The sequence below is a fragment of the Lagopus leucura genome, unplaced genomic scaffold, assembly GCF_019238085.1.
Source record: "Lagopus leucura isolate 7727_CA_CO unplaced genomic scaffold, USGS_WTPT01 Super-Scaffold_774, whole genome shotgun sequence".
Lineage (NCBI taxonomy): Eukaryota > Metazoa > Chordata > Aves > Galliformes > Phasianidae > Lagopus > Lagopus leucura.
In genome coordinates this window covers 5,508,786-5,528,645 of record NW_024962258.1, presented here as the reverse complement: position 1 = coordinate 5,528,645, position 19,860 = coordinate 5,508,786, and the positions used below count along the sequence as shown (strand labels likewise).

The 19,860-nt window shown below is 37.8% G+C and overlaps 1 protein-coding gene across 3 annotated transcripts in view; it reads right to left on the bottom strand.

Moving 5' to 3' along the window:
• Positions 1-1,976: 1,976 nt before the first annotated feature.
• Positions 1,977-19,860, bottom strand: part of RNF38 (ring finger protein 38) — an 82,950-nt gene continuing 65,066 nt past the window's right edge. For all 3 annotated transcript variants that reach the window (XM_042864911.1, XM_042864910.1, XM_042864912.1), the window contains 7 exons: positions 17,712-17,882; positions 15,299-15,460; positions 12,161-12,267; positions 11,298-11,382; positions 9,729-9,850; positions 9,322-9,421; positions 1,977-5,464 (listed from right to left, as the gene is read on the bottom strand). In XM_042864911.1, the coding sequence (XP_042720845.1) occupies positions 5,408-5,464; positions 9,322-9,421; positions 9,729-9,850; positions 11,298-11,382; positions 12,161-12,267; positions 15,299-15,460; positions 17,712-17,882 (804 nt within the window). In that variant the 3' untranslated portion in view covers positions 1,977-5,407. The remainder of the gene's footprint in view (positions 5,465-9,321; positions 9,422-9,728; positions 9,851-11,297; positions 11,383-12,160; positions 12,268-15,298; positions 15,461-17,711; positions 17,883-19,860) is intronic.

Genomic DNA, 19,860 nt, shown 5'->3' with positions numbered 1-19,860 from the left:
GTGAGCTAGGTCCATTGCTTCACAGACTGAGGAAAAAAGTGAAGTGCTGTGACATAAGGGATGTGGTAAGGCGAAGAAGGGTCAGAAAAAGAATCTATGGGCAACTCCACTCTTCAGGCTAAGGGGCTATGGGCAAACCACTGATACTCTTAGGAACATCCTTTGCATGGGCAAAACAGCCACTGTCTGGGGACTGCAGACATGGCCTTGCAGGTATCCAAGCTCACAGATGCTCTTCTAGTTTCTAGCGCAGATTTTGCCATGATTGAGATCATCTCTTTCATCTCTTTGCAAATTATATTTTGTTTTCCCTAAGAAGCCAGTCCACACATTCCAAATTACGAGGAAGGGGCACCTTCACGTATTTGCTGATTCTTCTGTCCAAGAATCATACTTCTGTAGCATGGTAATTTCTCCACGTTTTATAAAGCAGATGCACAAAAAGGTGCAACTAGGCTTTTTGAGTACACTGATGTAATTCAGCAGGAACCTTGTGCAAGAACAGACCATAAACTCTACCTTATTGGATCAGAAGGACAAACTTTTCTTCTTTCTCCACCTTCCTCTTACAACCCCTTCATCAGTTTGCCCTTTGTGATGGCACTGCTGCATCACTGGGTGATGGCAGATGCCAGAAAGCTGCTCTTAACTACAGAAGGGAAGCTTAAACTTAAGCTTGTTTTGGAAAGTTTGTAGATCTCTGGAATCCTACCTGTCATCCAAAAGCTAGGGCGAAGCAGTGGAAAGCCAGCAAGCGGGCTGGTGCTAGAAGGAAGGCACCTCTGACAAAATCAGCACTTGAGACCTGCAAATGTTACTATGCAATCAGTGCCTCCTGTTTGAGAAAGCGCTTGATAAAGCCTTGCAGAGTACTTTGATAACAACAACCCCAGCTTTGATAACAACCAAGACCGGCTGCTAAACAGCCCTTGTTTTTCCTGTCCTTGTTAGAGGAAGAACAAAGATGTTAAACCCTGGGTTACACTGTTTAGACAGTGGTAACGTGCACCAAGGAGGCAAAAACACACAGAATCACAGAACGTGTAAGACATAGCAGACATACACTCAGCCTGCTATCCTGCCTATTCTGTACCTGCATGGGAGAGATAGGGTACAGCAGCTTCTATCAGTGCTTTCCTGTTATCTTTCTTCTACCTGCAAAGATGATTGGACTCAACTCATAAGTAGTTACTGAGCCCATGTGAACCAGTTAGCTCAGAACAAGTGAACAGACTGCTTGCAGAAAAGTACGAAGATATTCTTGGGAAGCAAGACTTACGATCATAAACACTTTTTTTTGAAGGAGTTAAGAGCTGTATGTATTCCTAGGATGCAAGGGAAGAGACGTGGGGGAAAAGCATTTCACTGCTGACCAAAACTAAGGATAACTACTGGGTTACAAGCAACATGGACTCATGGATTTATAGAATGGCCAGAACTTGGCTTGGTATTCAAGATCAAGCAGTACAAATTTTGAATTTGGTTGTAATTGGGACAGCTGAAGAGTGGTACACTCAACTATCAAGAATCACAGGCAGGAAATCTGCAAGTCTGATAGCGAAGAGATGGCCTGCCACCTGACAAGTGCTTTCTGTGCCTATCTCCCACATGCTCAGGAGCTTCAAACACCCCAAATGCTGCCCAAGGGCTGCTTCTCTTCCTGTCATATGTCTGCCCATTTTTTCAAAAGCCCACATTGTGCTGGAGGTATCTAAGAGACGTGTGCATGTGGGGCTTAGGGAAATGGTTTAGTGATGGACTTGTAATGTTAGGTGGAGGACGGATTTGATGATCTTACACGTCTTTTCCAAACTAAGTTATTTTATGACTGCATGCACTACAGCTTAGAAGGCAAACCTTCCCCCAGCACCACGACTGTGATGCTGCCAATATCTGAAGTTAGTCGTATGACGATGCACAGAAATAGGGGGAGCAGTGAAAGGAAACAAGGCACAAAGAAGAACAAGACAAACTTGTGTAAGTGAACATCATACATTTATTACTGAACAACTCTCTCAACTCCAAAATTGGGCACAGGGATTAAAAATAAAACTTCATTGCACTACGTAGTAAAGCATTACTAGTAACTCTCATAAAAAATGTACAAATTTTGTTAAAAATTTATCAAGCCTTCAAATGATTTGGTTACAGATATTTATAATACATTTAAAACTACATATTAAGTGATTCAAAAGAGTATGATTTAAAGAAAACAACTGACAAAAATGATTCCAACAGAAGTCACAAGCCTTCAGAATCATTAATAGATCTGAAATACAAGTAGCAAAATGAGGTAACAATGTACCAAAGGAAAAAAACAAAACAAAAAAAACACAGCTTCTAAAAAGGCCCAAAGATAACTCAGTCAAAAATGTGTTTTCTGTAAGTAAAACAACAACAAAAAAAAAAAGGTTGGTAAATCCCATCCCAGGTACTACATGATGTGTTAACAGCTGTGAAATCACATTCAAGAGCCCGTATAAAACAGTATACAACAAAAGGCTTACTTTTTTCTTTTTTGTAAAGAAAGTCACAAAATGAGACATTGGAATTATCTGTAGGCCTTGATATCCCCTTAAACTTCAAATTTAATTGGCAGTTTATGCCAAAGCCACAGCAGTGCCAATATGATAAAGCAAATGTCTTATGGACTGTTTAGGAAAAGGGGACAGGTGAAGTCAGGAAGGGAAGGAACATAAAAAACATCTTGCTGGATGCTGGTGCTGTCTGGCACCACGGCAGGCTGAGAAGTTACACACAAATGTACAGAACACATGGCAGTGAGCAGCTCAGCACGAATCCCCATCAATAGCCACAACCGAGATCGGCTGTGGATCATCTGAGCTGATCCAGAACATGTGCACGTGTGCTGTTTACACACACTACCCACAGGAAGCAAGTCCACACACATCTGCAAGAGACCCATGCAAACAAATGAACCATTTCAGAAGAGACAAGCCATAAGAGTGCAACAAATCATTTCAGGATTTGACCCAGTTAGATCCTCCAACTCCTCAGTCTCCCAGTGCCTCACAGAGTTCCACTGGGGAAAGGGACTTCACACATCAGGATTTCTCAATTCCAGAAAAAGGGTGACTTTCCCTTGGCTTCAGAAGAACGTGAATGCTTAGAGAAGTGCCCTCTTCCCATGCTTCAAACTGAATTTCAAACATAGCATTAGTTATGGTTAAACTTGCACGCATCGAAAGTTTTCTTTTGCAGCTATATAAAAGAGCCTAAGTTTTGTAAGACACATGGTATGTTTTTTAAACAAGATGATTTCATTTGTTAAAAAAATAAATTTCGCTATATGTACTTTAACCTGCCAGGTGTTATTGTGAAAGATTATTCTAACTCCTCTGGAAGAGAGGAGGAATTTTAGTACTTTGATCATTTGTTTAGTGTTCTAACGTATGAGTAGGAATGGAAAGACTCAGCGTTTCTGAGAACTACCTGTGTAACTACACAAATGGAGGCAAGAGCATCTGACGTAGGGCAAAATTGTGCTTTTATATCATCTGCACCATCAGCTGTGATTGGTCTGTAGAACACTGAAAGAGGGCAAACAGCATGGAGAACATGTAACACTGGAATAATAATTGATACTACAGCATAGCAGCATACAAAAGCATCAGAAATGACAGAGAATCAACTTAAAGCTGAGACCGGCAGCAAGCTGCAGCAATATTGCTAACTGTGCCATTTGTGCTGCTGCAACTGAAGTAATGACAATTCAGGAGAAGCAATCTGATGCGAGAAGTGCATCCTCTGAATAACTATGGCATAGGTGGACGTTAGTATTTTGGAGGAACGTGCTGAAGATGCTAACAGTCTGAAACATTGGAAAGGGAGCTACTTTTTTTTAAAAAAGCACAAAGAAAACACTATTCAGAAAGCAGTTGGATAGAAGCTACCTCCTGTTTAACAGCACTTTGTTCAGAAGGTGCTCCCGTTTCGTACTGCGGTGGAGTCTTCTGGAAACTCAATTGCAAAAACCAAGGGAGTTCCTTCTTCACATTACACTCATCATGAAAATAATGAGGGACAAGAAGCAGCATCGGGGCAACTGAATTCTGCAGTGAGTGACCAAAAACCACCCTCTTTGTGATACAACAAAAAACCAGAAGTTCTACTTCTCTGAGAAAATGCTAGAAATTTTATTTTATTCATGAAGTTGCAGGAATAAAATTGTAACCTCTTACAAGTTATTTTAACTGTATACAAACTCCTTTGTAAATGACAAAGAATGTGTATGATTAAAGCCAATGCTTGTAAGCTAGAGGATTATCTATTTAGCAAGCACAATGGCAAAAAATGAAGGGCTGTTGCACAAGACCCTCAGTATCCTTTCTGCTTCCTTTCATGAAAGAAGTGCATAACTGCAGCATCTTCAGAACTCAGCTCTAATGTCAAATCAACTGAATGCAATTATAGCCCAACTAGAAAAATTGAAAAGGAGAACAGGAACATGTTGATTCTGAAATTACCAATTGAAAATGTTAATATTGCTAAACGATTTGTGTGATATTGCAACTTTACATTGATAAAATAACTTGTAAATAAGCAAAGTAAAAATCTGAACTCTGTAACTTATGCTAAAACTCAACATTACTCAACTATGAACAATCAATGACCCCTTTAGTGGTACGCACTTAAAGCCTCCGAGTAAAGGGTAGCATAACAGCTTGTTTGAATAGCAGGTAGACAGGTAAGTACCTGTAAGTACATTGGGGAGGAAATACTAAATGTCTGTAATTGCTGCACCCATTGTATTTCGTGTGCAACTGCAAACACAAGGAAAGGAACCAGTGTACAGTACTAGTACTGTTTAAATAACACACAAGATTATACATTGCAGCATAATTAATACTACACACATACGTTCTCAGCACATGCTGGTATACAGGTTCTCAAACACATGCACACTCATTCCCAAGCACACTTCACCCATCCTCTCACAAGCAAACATTCACACCACTCATTCCCACTCACAGTATCTGAAGGCTCTATATAAGGTAGATTGCTATACTGTTTGGAGCTACCACTTTTTTTTTTCTTTTTTCTTTTTTATAAAAGCACATGCTAAAAGATCACATCCACAGTAATCTCGCAGCAACACTCAGAATGATCACACAAAAACCAGGGAATGTTAGTGCACACACAAAATTAAGCTAAAGAAAAAAATCTTTGGAGTTCCAATCACACTGTTAGTATAACAATCCCGTAGATGTGAAGACTAGTTATAAGCTTTATAATTGATTAAGTTCACACAGTGCAAAGTAAGGTCCACTGACCCTTTTGTGTAAAGGAAAAGGCTGGAAGCCACATGGGTAAGTTCAATAGATAGTTCATATATACACATGACCAGGAACACCCAAACCAGATTTGTGCTCTTAGATTGGTCACTCTAATCACGATGCACTTCTGAAGCATCAGCTCTGCAAATTGGGCAGGTACGATTTGCCTGCAAAACCAGAAACAAAAAAGGGTTTACTGTAATGACAAACACATGTGTATGACATGGAACATCTGTGATAACAATGCTGCTACTTTCAAAGCTCAAGACTACTCAAAAGCAAGAAATGACAAGGTGTGTTCATCCACTTCGTTACTTCAGAGTTTTAAGTCTGTCAATTCATAACTGCATTTACAAAAAAAAAAAAAAAAAAAGAGGCTTTTTAACATTAAATAGATAAAAGAAATGCAGCGAACTGGGCTTTGTTCTAAGTGCAGTGGTTATACTAATGTAGATATGCTGTTACTGTAAGCTGCAATCAGAAGGGAGCAAATAGGAAGGGGTACTCTGTGTTCAGTGGAACCCATCAAAATCAAGCAAGTCACTTTGGACTGGCAATAAATGCCCTAAACTATTAAACAAAGGTGCCATGTTGTCAAAAGCTGTGCTGATCAGCGATCACATCTCTTCATGCTCTCTTTATCCAGTTATTCTTAAAGAAACTCATTGAACAGAGTTGGTAAAAGCTAAAGGCAGAGCAGTGAAAAACAGAAGGGATTTCAGTAAAAAAGAAAAGAAGGGAGATGATCTGATTAAATAGGTTTTAAAATTCAAAGCCCAGGTAATAACACACAGAAAAGGAGGACTAACTTTAGCCCTTTGTTAAAGCGCTCACTGAAAATACATATCCATCAACTTTCTACAGCTTCCTTAAAAAGGATAGATAAAAGAAAGGTAACATTCCTTGAGCTACCAGGAGTATTTTTGGGTTCTCTTCCTCTTTGTAAATGAAGACATAATTTCAAATGAAAAAAGTAATGATAAACAGCAGAAACAACACGTGTCACATTTATGACACAACATTTACTTTGCAAAGGGGAGAGGGAGAGTAACTCCTTCCTGTCCCAGACTCTGTAGTTCACAATGCCCACAACTACAAAATAATCCAACCACCCTCAGCTCCAAGTTTTCCAAACTTTTCAATGAACACAAAACTCACAGCAATAGAAAACATGGCTCCCCCCCGTCCCAACACAGAAATCATTGCCACACATTCCAAGTATGAATTGTAAATGTCAATGGAAGTAGCATGCCATGACTAAAAAGCATTTCTTAATAAAATAATTAAAATGAATAATATTTTTCCTATTACTTCTGTTATTAATGATATACAGTTTATGTTGCATTTAATAATTTCATAGTTTCTATAAAGCACGGCTAGAGAATCATTGATTATTTCTTGCTCTCTCTCCTGCAGTTCTGCAGTTACTTGAGAACAATACCATCACTTGGTTGCTACTTGGCATTATTCTACATATAGTTCAGCTTATGTAATTTTTAAAATAATTGGCAAGTTCTTCAAAATTCAATGAATTAATGACTCAAGGGATAACTGCAAGATAAACAATTAAGTACATACCAATGTAGCACGAAACATCGCTCTTTAACATGACTCCTGATATTTTTAGGGTTTGGATTTTTTGGGAGGTGGCTTTTTTAGGTTTGAAGTACTAAAAGCTAGAAGTATTATTTTTGTTGCGTATTTATCAGTATGATATTGATCGGATGTTGTGAATTACACGGACATGAACACATCTATACTCTCAATGTATAAAATACATGCATAAGGAAATGGACAAAAACAAAAAGTTATAAGCCACAATATCCTGTAGTTGCCCTCACTTCCAGTTGGTGGCTGCTTCAACTGTAGGTACAGGCTTTAGCTAAAATAGGTTGAAGTTATACAGGTCATTTGCTCTGGTTTGCAGAGCAAAATAATCTTTATTTTACACAGCATCTTCCTATAGTGCAACTAAACCTATGTGGTATAAACAGACTGATTTAGCAATGATGCTTTATGATGCTTTATCCTTGTCTTAAAATTGGATGCAAAATGAGATAGACATGTTAGGCCAATACAAGCCATTTTTGGTGGATGCAGCTGCACCCCCCTTAAGTTTACATTGCACACCTTTCATCTCATTCTGCTTAAGCTCATGCTTAAGGTTACAACCTTTTTCTCTGATAAGTTAGACAATACCACACTCAGACCTACTTGAAAATAAGTGGTTCCTAACTTGGGAGAGGCATCTGGATTAGGTCATAATAGTTTTACCATTAATACAGAACATTTAAGATTGTAAAATAAAGGCTAAAATAGGTTCTGGGTTTTTTTAGTTTGCTGATCTGAATTCAATTGCTAGTTCACTACCAACTCAAAGTACTGAATGCAACTTCAGAACTGCCACACTGAGTCCCAAAAAAGATTCATTCAACTGCCTGACTCTTGCGACCAAAAACACATAACAAAGAGCACAAGGAACATAACAAGCATGCATTATACTTCCCTGCTGTATTTTCCCAACTCTTAGTAATCTGCAGATCAGTGGCTCCCTGCATGAGATGCACATTTTCTGCACTAACAGCCTGGGAAGAGCTTTCTCTTTAAAATCTATGTAACTAACTTAATGTAGGTGAGCTTACAAAGTCCTCTGTATCAAAGGCTGTGTGAAGTCCAATGAAAAAAATTTTTTCCACAAAATAAACTGAGTACTATCTATCTGTGGTTACTTTGCCAACTGCATAAACCATTTAAGAAGTTTTATGCATCAAAAAGGTTTTACGAATCTGGTGCGAACACTTCCTGAGCACAGAGATAGGGGACAGTGAAGAAAGCCACTTTCAACAGCCTACATCTTCTTTAGTTTTTCTTTATTATGATTATTCTATTTACTAAATCTGAAAATAAAACAACTAGATGTTTATACTCCTCTTGCTGGTTGTCATGTATGTATGTGGATTCAAATACTAAAGGACAATAGTTCTACCAAAAGATAGCTGAAAGAATGCTGTCAGTATTAATTTGATTTTTCATTCTTAGCACAAATATTTCAGTGTATGCCAAAGATAGGCATTTTCTTGCTGCTATGAACTAAACAGCCAAGGGCTTTTTAATTTCTTTTTCCAGCAGATTGCATTTATATGTCTCTCCACAGACTGTTTCCAGTATATTTTTTTAACACAATCATCGCAGTTTCAATTTTGTGCACACAGATTAAATTAAAGCTGAAGAGAATAAAACACAGAAAAAAAGGTGCAACAAGACAGGAATCCACACCCTGTTGGCAATATGTCTGGCTAATGCAATTTGTAGAGACGTTCTGCATGCTGTCATCCACTTATTTACATCTCCTGTTCTTCATGCCTAGTTCCTATATTTTGTCACCTTACTGAGCTATCCAGCTTCTAGATCCTTTCATTTCTCCTCAAGTTGTTTTGAAAGATCACATTTTAATAATGTAAAACCATAATTACAGGTTAAATCTTACTGGCATATATTACATTTACATAAATACGTACATATTAACTCAGACACACACACAACATATTTGATGTGCCTCAAAACCTAACACTGACAGCAAAACAGGAAGGAAGTATGATCTGCTCTTTGCTACACGATATTGAAAACAAATTCACTGTCAACAGAGAAGCTCTAATTTGTACTTCTTATGTTACCATATCATTTCTTTTTTGATTTGTGTATTTGTGAATTTAAAGCTGAATTCACAGTTGAATTCCATTGTTTTGTGGAAATGGAAAACAGACAGATCTGACCATGAAAACTATTCTCTTTATGTTCCTTTTTCCTTATGCCAAGGATTGTAAAGAAACATACTGAATCAATCATTAAAAAAATAACATAGCTATATAGTGCTCTCAAGTCTGCTGGCATTTCTACTCTAAAATTGGACAAAAGTGAAATAAGAGGAAATGAAGAACAGCAAAATAACCAAATCCCAAAACAATAACCATCCCACCTCAAAATCCATACATAATGAATTCCCTCTAAAACTTTATTTTTTTACCTTAAGCCATTTATCAACACACTTGGCATGGAACTCGTGGTTACAGGGTAAGACTCTAAGTAGCTGCCTTGACTCAAAATCACACATGCACACCACGCACCTAAAAAAGACAGCAAAGTTCAAATGTATCTGCTATTTAAGAACACCAAACATATATGTCACACACAACCTTGCTGATACAACTGCAGCATCGCAGCAGTTACAACAGTTACCTGTGTTTGTGTTTGACGATGAGCAGTGTAGTGATGTAAACTGAGAATACTAAATGAGTTCTGTCTTTAATTAATAAAACTGTTTACTGATAATCACTGCTTTTAGTTCCTATAGTGCAGTGGAGGCTGCAGTCTAAAGAAATGAAAATACAGCCAGATAAACGATGTAATTTTGAAAGAGAGATGTGTACTTACAGTGTCTGTTCTGACTGGTGGTTGTTTGGATTGAACCTATAGGATGGGAGTTGTTCAATGTCTGCCTTCGTCAGTCCTCGTGGTTTGGCTTCTCCCAGGCGTTCTGCCAAATTCAGCAGGGCCTGCAAAACATGGACATCAGACATTTAAAAATTCGCTGCTTAAACAAATTCTGGTTCCATGAGATGTGGAGATGCTGTTACACAGCACTACATAACCTGGCACACAAACCACCCTTTATAAATAAATGTTTAGAACCTTAGCTCTCCCCTATAAAATAAGATTCAATAGGAAGATTTGTGCATCCTCCTCTTCCAAACATCTTTCTGAATTATGCAGGGTATTTCTTTGGGATTTCAAAATCCAGAATGAAACTTCAAACTACTCCTATGCTTGCATACACAGGTTGGTATGTATGTCGTTTCTGTAAGATCCACTTCATCACACTATAAAATTAATAGTGGGGGTAAGCAGAAAAAAAAAAGTCTACACATTTACTTCCTACTAAAACACTATGAGTCTGGTTCTGTGAGAGAAACACAAGAGTTCAGGGGACAAATTCTGATTCCCACTCCACACCTTGGGCTAGATCAATTGAGAGGTGGAGATTTTATCATCAATCTCAAAAATGAATTCATACCATTGAGGTTTAAGTACTTTTTTTGGAACTTCTATGCTCCTTTTTCTATGAGTCAAACATAGCAATAAGGAGTCATGCAATTAATTGCTCTTTGTCACATATAACTTACACTCCGTCTATTTTTTTTAGTGAAAAAATACCACAACAAGCTTGATGGAGAATGAAAGCATACAAAAATTAAGAGTTGCTGAAATCTGCAAACCATTTACGATCACAGTCATTTCTAATATTTTCAATCTGAGGGCCCAAAGTCTCCAAAACAAGATGATGATGCTTCAGAACTAGCACAGAAGTTACTACAGTAATGCTCACCGTTAAACTAGCACATGTGCTGTTACTACAGATTGCTCCTCAGAGGAGCACAGGTGAAGAGATGCCAAATAAGAGTATTTGAAAGAAAAAGTATTTGAAGAGAAGCCCAAGGGAATCCTACAGTCCTAGAACCAGCAAAGATACAACAGCTCGGACTGTCCCATGAGTACCTAGGACATTAAGGATGGTTCTGCATCTGTAGATGTGAAATAATGTATCCTCCTGAGGGTAAAGAAGAAAAGGCACTAAAATGGCTTTATAACTGTTACACTTAAATCAATTCATCCTGTGATATTAACACTATTCGGTAGTTACTCAAGTAACTTCTCTTTTGAATGTGCTTTATTTTTGTTTGACACTTAAAATCAATTACAATTCAAAAGAGGAAGAGTAATATGAAGAACACAAAGACTGAACTAGTTAATGATTACTAGTCGGGGGAGGAGAAACGAGACAAAAAGTTAAGCACTTCAAATATCCAGTACTACAAACAAACAAGAGGATGATCTCTGGATTTTGTCTTTGCAGTTATTACACTTTCTTGAAAGCCAGAAACAAGACTGAAAACATAATTTACAATTCAATTCTTTAAAAATAGTTGTTGTTTTCATACCAACCTCATAGTTTTCTACCTCTCCATCTTCCACATCCAGCTCAATGCTGAAAGCTCGTCCAACTGCAGGTGGAACTGGGAACATTGATCTACCATGAGAGCAAACAAAGTATAAGGCTCAGCATCTCGCTGAAGGAAATATCAGAAACCTGTGGCACTGCCAAAGCTATCTTACTGATCCCTTTCAGAATTACATATTCTCAGAACTGATGGAAATCTTATGCTTGAAATCAAGAACTGATGCTTGAAGTGAAAGAATCAAGAGAGAAGCTGGTTCTGCCACTTCCTGATCCTGGCAGTGCTGCCTTTTAAACTGCATGCATATCTTAAGTGATACTTAGAATAAGACTTAGAACTGTTACGAAAACGAACCTCTTGATTATCACACATTATGGAAAGCTAGTACTGATGATGGATTGGATTTGGCTCTGGACTTAAATATTTTATTTCTTTAAGTGGATAAAATATAATGATTCTGTTAAGAACAAAACCAAACTATTTTGATTAAAGACTCTTAGGACTTCACACTACAGCTTAATCATTAAATCCATAAAAGCATCCACGAAGTAAGTTTTGAATTTACTTATCTCAAACATCTTTATGCACACAGTTCAGAAAAAAGACACACCACAGGCACAAAACTACATTGGACAAAACTGCACTTGTATTTTCCCTTGTGCAAGTGCATACGTTATCCACAGCAGGTTGGAAATTTTACATAGATATGGAAGTTTTTCTCCGATCTGGTGCAGCAGAACTGTCTACTCTCTATTAGACTCCAACCATAAAAACTACAGGTTGAGAGGACTGGTTAACTCACATTACTTTGTAATAACCTACACGGAAGCAAATATACTTTGAACTTACAGCACATAAGGTAGTAGACTAGGATGGTAAGGGTGTGGAGGTATTGGCTGCTGTGATCTGTATCTGCTGCGCCCTGTGAGTCTTCGAGGCATAAACGGTGGGTAAGGCTGCAAGAGAGAAGAAAATAAGCTTCCTCTGAAACCTTTGGGACTGGTACTTGCGCCCAGCTCTGGGCTTCCAGGTACAAAACAGAGAAAGGAAGGTACTGAGAGAGTACAGCACAGGGCCACCAAGATGATGGACTGCAGTACCTCTTCTATGAGGTTGAGAGGTTGAGAGAGCTGTTCAGACTGGAGAAGAGAGGACTTGGAGGGAATTTCATCAATAGGTACAAATACCTGAAGGGAGGGTGCAAAGAGGATGGAGCCAGGCTCTTTTTCAGTGGTGCCCAGTGCCAGTACAAGAGGCAACGGGCACAATCTGGAACACGGGAGCGCATCTAGAAGCACTTCTTCACTGTGCAGGTGACAGAGCACTGGAACAGGCTGCCCAGAGAGGTTTGTAGAGTCTCCTCCCTGGAGATCTTCAAAAGCCACCTGGACATGGTGCTGGACAAATAGTTCTAGGTGTCCTTGCTTGAGGACAGAGGATTTGACCAGAGGACCTCCAGGGGCCCTTTTCCAACCTCAACCACTTTGTTATCCTGTGATTCAGTATTTGGTTTTCCTAACCAAACTGGAATCTGAATATCAAAGACCACTTTCAATGCAGCGTCGTTTAAAGAAATCCAGCTATTTTGGACACTGATTATGTTCAAATAGCCTCAGCCTCTCCTAACAATTTGAAGCTAAAATTCCTGTCAGTAATAGAATCACACCATTCCATGTGAAAAAGTAGTAACACACAGCAGAAGTCCTTGCAAGACATTTTCTGCATAGTTCACATGTGCATGAGGCTTTGGGAAGAAGATAAGACCTGAACTACTGTCTCTTTTGTAAAAGTCTTCTGTAACAATTCAGCTTTTAGGCTCAGTGCTATTATGCAGGCTTGTGCACAGGACGAAGAAAAATCTTTGAAACTACAAACAAAAAACAATAATAACAACCCCCCTTAAAGGTCTGTAGCTGTTCTCTTCATAAATTCTTTAACTGGTGTAAGATTACTACGGAGTAGGGAGCATCATCACTATGCACTACAGCAAAATCTCTGATCCAGAATTAAAGAAGCAGCAGCATACAATTACACTGAAAATAAAGCTATGCTATCTGTAGAGCAAGTTTGTACAGTTTCTGCATATGGACAATGCTTACAGAGGCTCTCAAGCCTACAGCTTCAATTGACAAGGATAAAACAGGGCTTTAATTGTTTTTCATTTGCATGCCAAGCCCTTCACTTAGATGTTTGAGTTTTCAGTATTATTTTTTGTAATCCCTTGTTTTATCTAAAAGAACAGGGACATAAATGGTAGAAATTTTCCATATAATAATAACTTTTTTTCCCCCCCAGAAATAGTTAAGATACAAGAAGTGTCTATTAATTTTTAAAGTTGAAATTGATGAACCATTATTGCATTAATATTTGAAAGCTTTGAGGCATTTACTTCTTTGGAACAAAGAACACTCAAAATTTTTATTAACCAGTATTTATTCTTCCACGTTTGAACACAGAAAAGCTCAACACCACCAATATCTAATCTAAAGACCCTTAAATTTACAAGATAAATATACCTAATAGATAGCCACAGTTTTACATTAGATTTACATATTAACATGAACACAATGTGGAAAAATTGGGTCTTTTTCTTGAAAGAAAAGACCTCACACTAGACAGAGTAAACACTAGCTTTACAGCTTTGAGAATTCTGTGATCCAGAATATCATTAAAAAGTGCTGTGCTCAGATTTCAGTTAACTGACCTAAAGAAAATCAGAGATGTAGCCATTCCACTATAATTTTAATATAACTAGAACACTAGTGATAGTTTAAAGAATACCAAGCTTTTCTTAAAATCATTTTGAATCACTGGAAAAATTTTAAAAATAGTTAGAATTCCTTTACAAAAGATCAAGATTACACCCTTATTCCACCCCTCAGCAGTACACAACCCAGAATTAAGGCACCACAGAGGAAAAATAACATGTGACCTGCATAAATGTGCTACTTATTTGCTATCTGTTTTTAAGGACTGAACTTAGAAATTCACAAACATCTTTGAAGTTGTTGTAATAAAATCCAGGCAACATACAGAAGTTTTGTAAGTGTATTTGAAAGTGTATCATAGTGACTGAAAATTTCCTGGGAAGACCATTCACATTAACTATGGCGCATGATTTCAAGGTGACTAATAAAGAAAACCTAGCTCTATGTTCTGTTGTTGCAGGTTCTAAAGTTTCATTTTCATTTAAAGGCTCAAGCACCACTGTGCTTCTAAAACTTTATGACAACTTGATGCATAGGTCAAATACTAAAAAAAAAAAAACAAAAAAAACCGAGTAACATTATTTCTTCAAGCATTACACACAGGGGAAAGGCTTTTTCAACAACAACAAAAAAATCAAACCCAACAGACCAAAGTGCACCGCAAAGACCCTAGAGGTAGTAGAGATACTGGAAACACAAATTACAGCACAGATTTAATCTTGCACCATGTTTAATTGTTTCATGATCTTGCAGTTGAACTGCCTACAGTCATACAGAAAGTTGTCTTAAAAACACTCTGACTACTTCTGTAATATAATATAGCCTGTAGTGTGGAACTGATCTATACAACTGCTTGTCTGTGTATCTCAAACATTCCAGGAAGAAAAAAAAAAAACAACAAATCAATGTTCTTAAAAATTCTTGGTTTTCTGACTTGTAGAAAATCAAAGTACGGATGACAAACTAGCAACAGCATACATGGCAACAGCTTTTCTAAACACTAACTAGTTTCTATAGTAGCAATCTTGTCAACATGCAGATGTTTTCAAAGTAACTACTATCACTGTCTCTCTCGATAATGTTATCAGAAATCATTTACTGATATCAACAATACTGGCTATAGTTAGCTTGAGTAAAATGAACTTAAAATATTGCAGTATGTAGTCATTAATGGACCACAACTGCAAGAAGTGCAAGTTTCTGACAAAATATACTACATATTTGAACGCAAGACAGCTAACAGCATGACTGAGAGTATAGCATGTAAAACAATACTTACAACGCCAAATGACACTTCCTGGTGTAAAGGATCATGAGTTAAGAACTGGAGAGGGGCTGAGGGAGGCAACGTTGGTGGATGAGCTGAGGGAGGATACGTAAAACCTCCTACAGGAAGATGTTCTCCAAGTAGTTCTACTTCATTTTCTATCCTTTGAAATGGCTAAAAAAAAAAAACACCCAAACATACATATATTTGCTGCAATAATGAGATATAATATTTTCCCACTAAAGAACTGCAATCTCATGTATACTCTGAGCTGCTGTAGTCAATTCTACAGGATAAAAAAAACTATAAGTAAAATAATACTCTCATTCACAGAATAACAGTATGACCAACTCCTGCATCATTAACATTACCAAAAAGTGAAGACAACATACTTTTGGTATTAATTCAATTTTTCGAGCTAGTCATGCTAAATGACCAGGAATTTATGTCATCTAGCAAATATTGGAATAGCTATAATTTCCTGTCTGTTGCATTTTGTAGGACAAATATTTGCTCTCCTTCTTGCCAGGCTGCTTTCATTTAACAACTACGAAAGAGAGGAAAAAAACAAACCAAAGACAAGAACTGAAATTGGTTTAGACAGTCTGAAAAGAGGAGAGTGAACACAGTGATTCCGTTAAACTGCGAATGATACAGTAATCAAGCAAGATCTCTCCTAGGAGGATAGTGCAAGCAATCCTATCAAGAACAGACAACCATGAGATTCCAGCTCAATACTGTAATCTAGTTAACTGTAGTACGTCCACAGTTGTGCAGAGAAGGACTTGAGTGTCCTGGTGGACAACAAGCTGGCCATGAGCAGGCAGGGAAGACCTTATCACTCTCACCAATTTCCTGAAAGGATGCTGTAGCAAGGTAGGGGTTGGCCTACTGTCTTAGGAGACTTACAATAGGATGAAAGGTAACAGCGTTAAGTTGCATCAGGGTAAGTTCAGGTTGGATATTAGGAAAAATTTCTTCACAGTAAAAGTGGTGAGATATTCAAACAGGTTGCTCAGGGAGGTGGCGGAGTCACCACCTTTGGAGGTGCTCAAGAACTGTATATGGATGTGACACTGGCATTACTGTGGGCATGGTGGTGATAGGTTGATGGTTGGACTAGATCATCTTGACGATCTTTTCTAGCCTTTATGATTCCATGATTTGAGGGCGATGTGCCACCCATAGAGGCGGCGGAGTCTCCCTCTCTGGAAATGAAGTTCAATACTCACTTGGATGCTTTCCTGCGCAACCTACTCTAGGGAATCTGCTTTAACATTGGGTTGGACTGAATGATCTCCAGAGGTCCAACCCCTAAAATTCTCTGATATGTCAGGTTCAACAGTTCCCAAGAAACACTCAAGAGCAGTCACTGTTTCATTAACACATCTTTCTGTTTCTAATGCTAAATTCCTCATTTAAGGAAACTCAGCAAAGAAATCCGTATTCTGGCAGCAAAGCAAAATTCTGTTTCCCTTTCATGCAGTACAAACTTTTAAGCCAACGTATTCTCAAAGCACTGAAATACTGGCTATTTGCCAGAGCTGAAAGTCAAATCCAGTCAATAACCTATGTAAGCAACTGAAGCTAAAATCAAAGTTCACACATTTTCTGAAAGAACGCCTTACAAAGATTACCACTGAAAACTATTTTTCCAGATGTTCTCCCATTACTTTAACAGAGCTATTGCATCAGTTAGCCATACCTTAGGTACGGCAGTGCAGGTCTATAGAAATCTTCTAGTAACAACAAAACTGTTTTCCATTTCTGCGTTAATAACATATTGGCATCTTCTAGGAACAGGGGCAAACAAATGAATGGGAGATAACCCATATGGGCTAGAGAGAACCCTACAGTAAAAACTGTATGCCAGAAAATAAAAATCTAATTTTGCTCCTCAGATTCAGTCAGTCACATTTCCCTGTGTTTGCACAGTCCCCATTGCTAAGACAAATCTGCTTGAGCAAAAAACTTTTGCAAGTAATGAATAGAAGAAAGGGAGAGACTACAAACTCTTGAGTATGTTTGGAAGCTTTTAGGTCATCATGTTTTAGTGAAAACACTGTCCATTTAAAAACTAACTGAGAAGTAACACAGAGGAAGTATATAACAAGATTAACTTCCCTATGGCTTTCTGAAAAAGAAGAATCTGAAGACAGTGGTAAGGATATACATCTTTCGACAAAAAGTGAAGTCTTAGGGAGAAACTGCATTGATAGCAACTGATGAAATTCGAAAAGAAGTAGTGAATTTTAAAATTATTTCTTCATCTTCACACTAAGTAGTTGAAGGACTTGCTAAGGAAGCAAATGTGCAAAATCCTGTTACTTTCAACAAAATCAGTTTCCTGAATTAGTTATCAGTACCACTTGCACCTCCAGCCACACCAGTTCTAAGGAGAGAGAGAGAAAGAAGTACTACTTACCGAACGTGACTGCTGTGCTTGGAAAGGAACAAACTGTCCTGGGGGAGGCAAGTGAGGAGGATGGTGCGGAGACAGATGAGGAGGGTGCAAAAGGAATGGGTCGCTAGAAATAAGGGGTGGAAATGCTGCATACGGTACTGGTAGGTGCTGAACTGAGCACGCTTGAAGCATCTGAAATAAAATGAAAACACTTTTTTTAGTCTCTAGCACAAAGTTCCTACAGAGCAGTGCACCATTTATCATGGAAAGATATAATTAAGAGAAAGCATTTCTCTTGATCCCTTGGAAAAACTTCCTAAATACACAAAAATATTAACTGAAATGCAAAGTGACTAGCATACCACAGACTCAAACCATGGTGTGATATCTCCTAGCAATAAATTCAATGGGAGCTGGGATTTTCAATAGGATTTTCACTAGTAGATGGACTCCTGAGTAAAGAGTAGGTATATGTACCGTACTAGCTTCCTTGCATGTTTTATCTTCAAAATGACATTCCTAAACAAGTGTTTCAAGCATTTAAAGATATAAATGTAGCTGAGGGACTGCTAGCCATCAGACTGCCTCAAAACATCTTTCTTAACTCAGTTCTCCACTTCGATGGTAGTCTTATGCTTTGAATGAGGCTGAGATATACTTACTGCAGAAACAGCTTTTTCTCTCTAATCTTTGGAACTACTTATACAACACAGAAGCGATGAATGCACTGCAGGTAAACAGGAATGTGCTTCCTGGAAGAGCTCGGTTTTACTTCCAATTATAGATATGGAGGAACATAAAATCCTTTATTCTTTTTCCTGTTCTTTGATCTGTCATCCGAATGCCAGACATCTGTGCTAAATTTTTGCTCATTAAAAGAGCAATTTATAACACACTTGTTAGCTGAAAACAACAGTATATCTTTGTTTTAAATGAAAAAAGATGCTTATTAAGAGTTTTATATTTAAAATTCCATCACCCTACCTGCAAACCTATCAAATTGTACAAAGTAATGCAGAACAATCAGTTCTGATCTCTCACTATTTTTGTCTTGTTACACAACACATACTGTGCATGCTGACTACAACAGCAAAGTGGAAATAAGGTCCAGTTTAAGATTAGCTTACATTAGCGAAGGTGGAATCATTGCCTCATTTATTGTAATCATCACCAAATGTAAATCTTTCTACACTGAATCAGTAACAGATTAATTTGACGTTTTTAGATGCAGACCACCCTTCACCCGCAGTTCCTAGCTTTTTTTATAAAAAGTATTTTTGCTATTAAAATAAAATTGTTACTGTATTTTACTAAACTCAAAACTATTCTCTGAAGCTAAATTCACAGGTGCAACACCACACCCCTATAGAATAGGAAATACGTCTGGGGAACATCTTAAAATATGTCTGACTCCAAGATTTCATGCAGTGAAGATATTGTAGCTACTTGCAGTTAATATGCTAGGAACAATCTGTGCTAAGTCAGAGCCAATGAGGTTGCATGATCTTTTAAGAGGAAATAAATGAAACCTATTGTTTATTCATTCAAGTTTCTGGAAAACTTCCGTTGTTTGAACATATGATTCTACAGGTTTTAGAATCAATGACTGTATTTCATAAATGACATTAGATTATTTTATAGTTACATACACAATAAATGAGACAAATTTTGTTAAAGTGACAAAATGATACTGGGAAGTTCACAAGTGAAGTTGGGTAAGGAAATGTCCTAGAGGGCAGGGCTGCCTTTCAGATGTACTCCTATAGGATAGAGAAATTGTATGACAAGAACAGTATTATGGCAAAATATGAAATCTGGAACTGGAACAGAAGAATCTGATGGAGTAAGATTTTGTGACTGGCTTTGGAGTGGACTTACAGGGAAAAAAATCTGATCCTAGTGGGCAAATCAAACAGGAGTACAACAAGGACAGTAGCATATTCTTGCAGTCAAGACAACTTACTGCATACTGGGCTGCATTACTAAAAGTACAGGTAATGGGCCAAGGTAGGGGATTCTGTCCCTGTTTGATGCCTACTCCATCTTAAGACCTGTGCCTGATTTTGGCTTTCCCAACACCAAAAGACTTAATGAAATGGGTCACTCTGTACAAAAGAAGCTGCAGAACTGGATTTTTTTCTGTCTTAAGAAAAAAAATGACTACTATTGC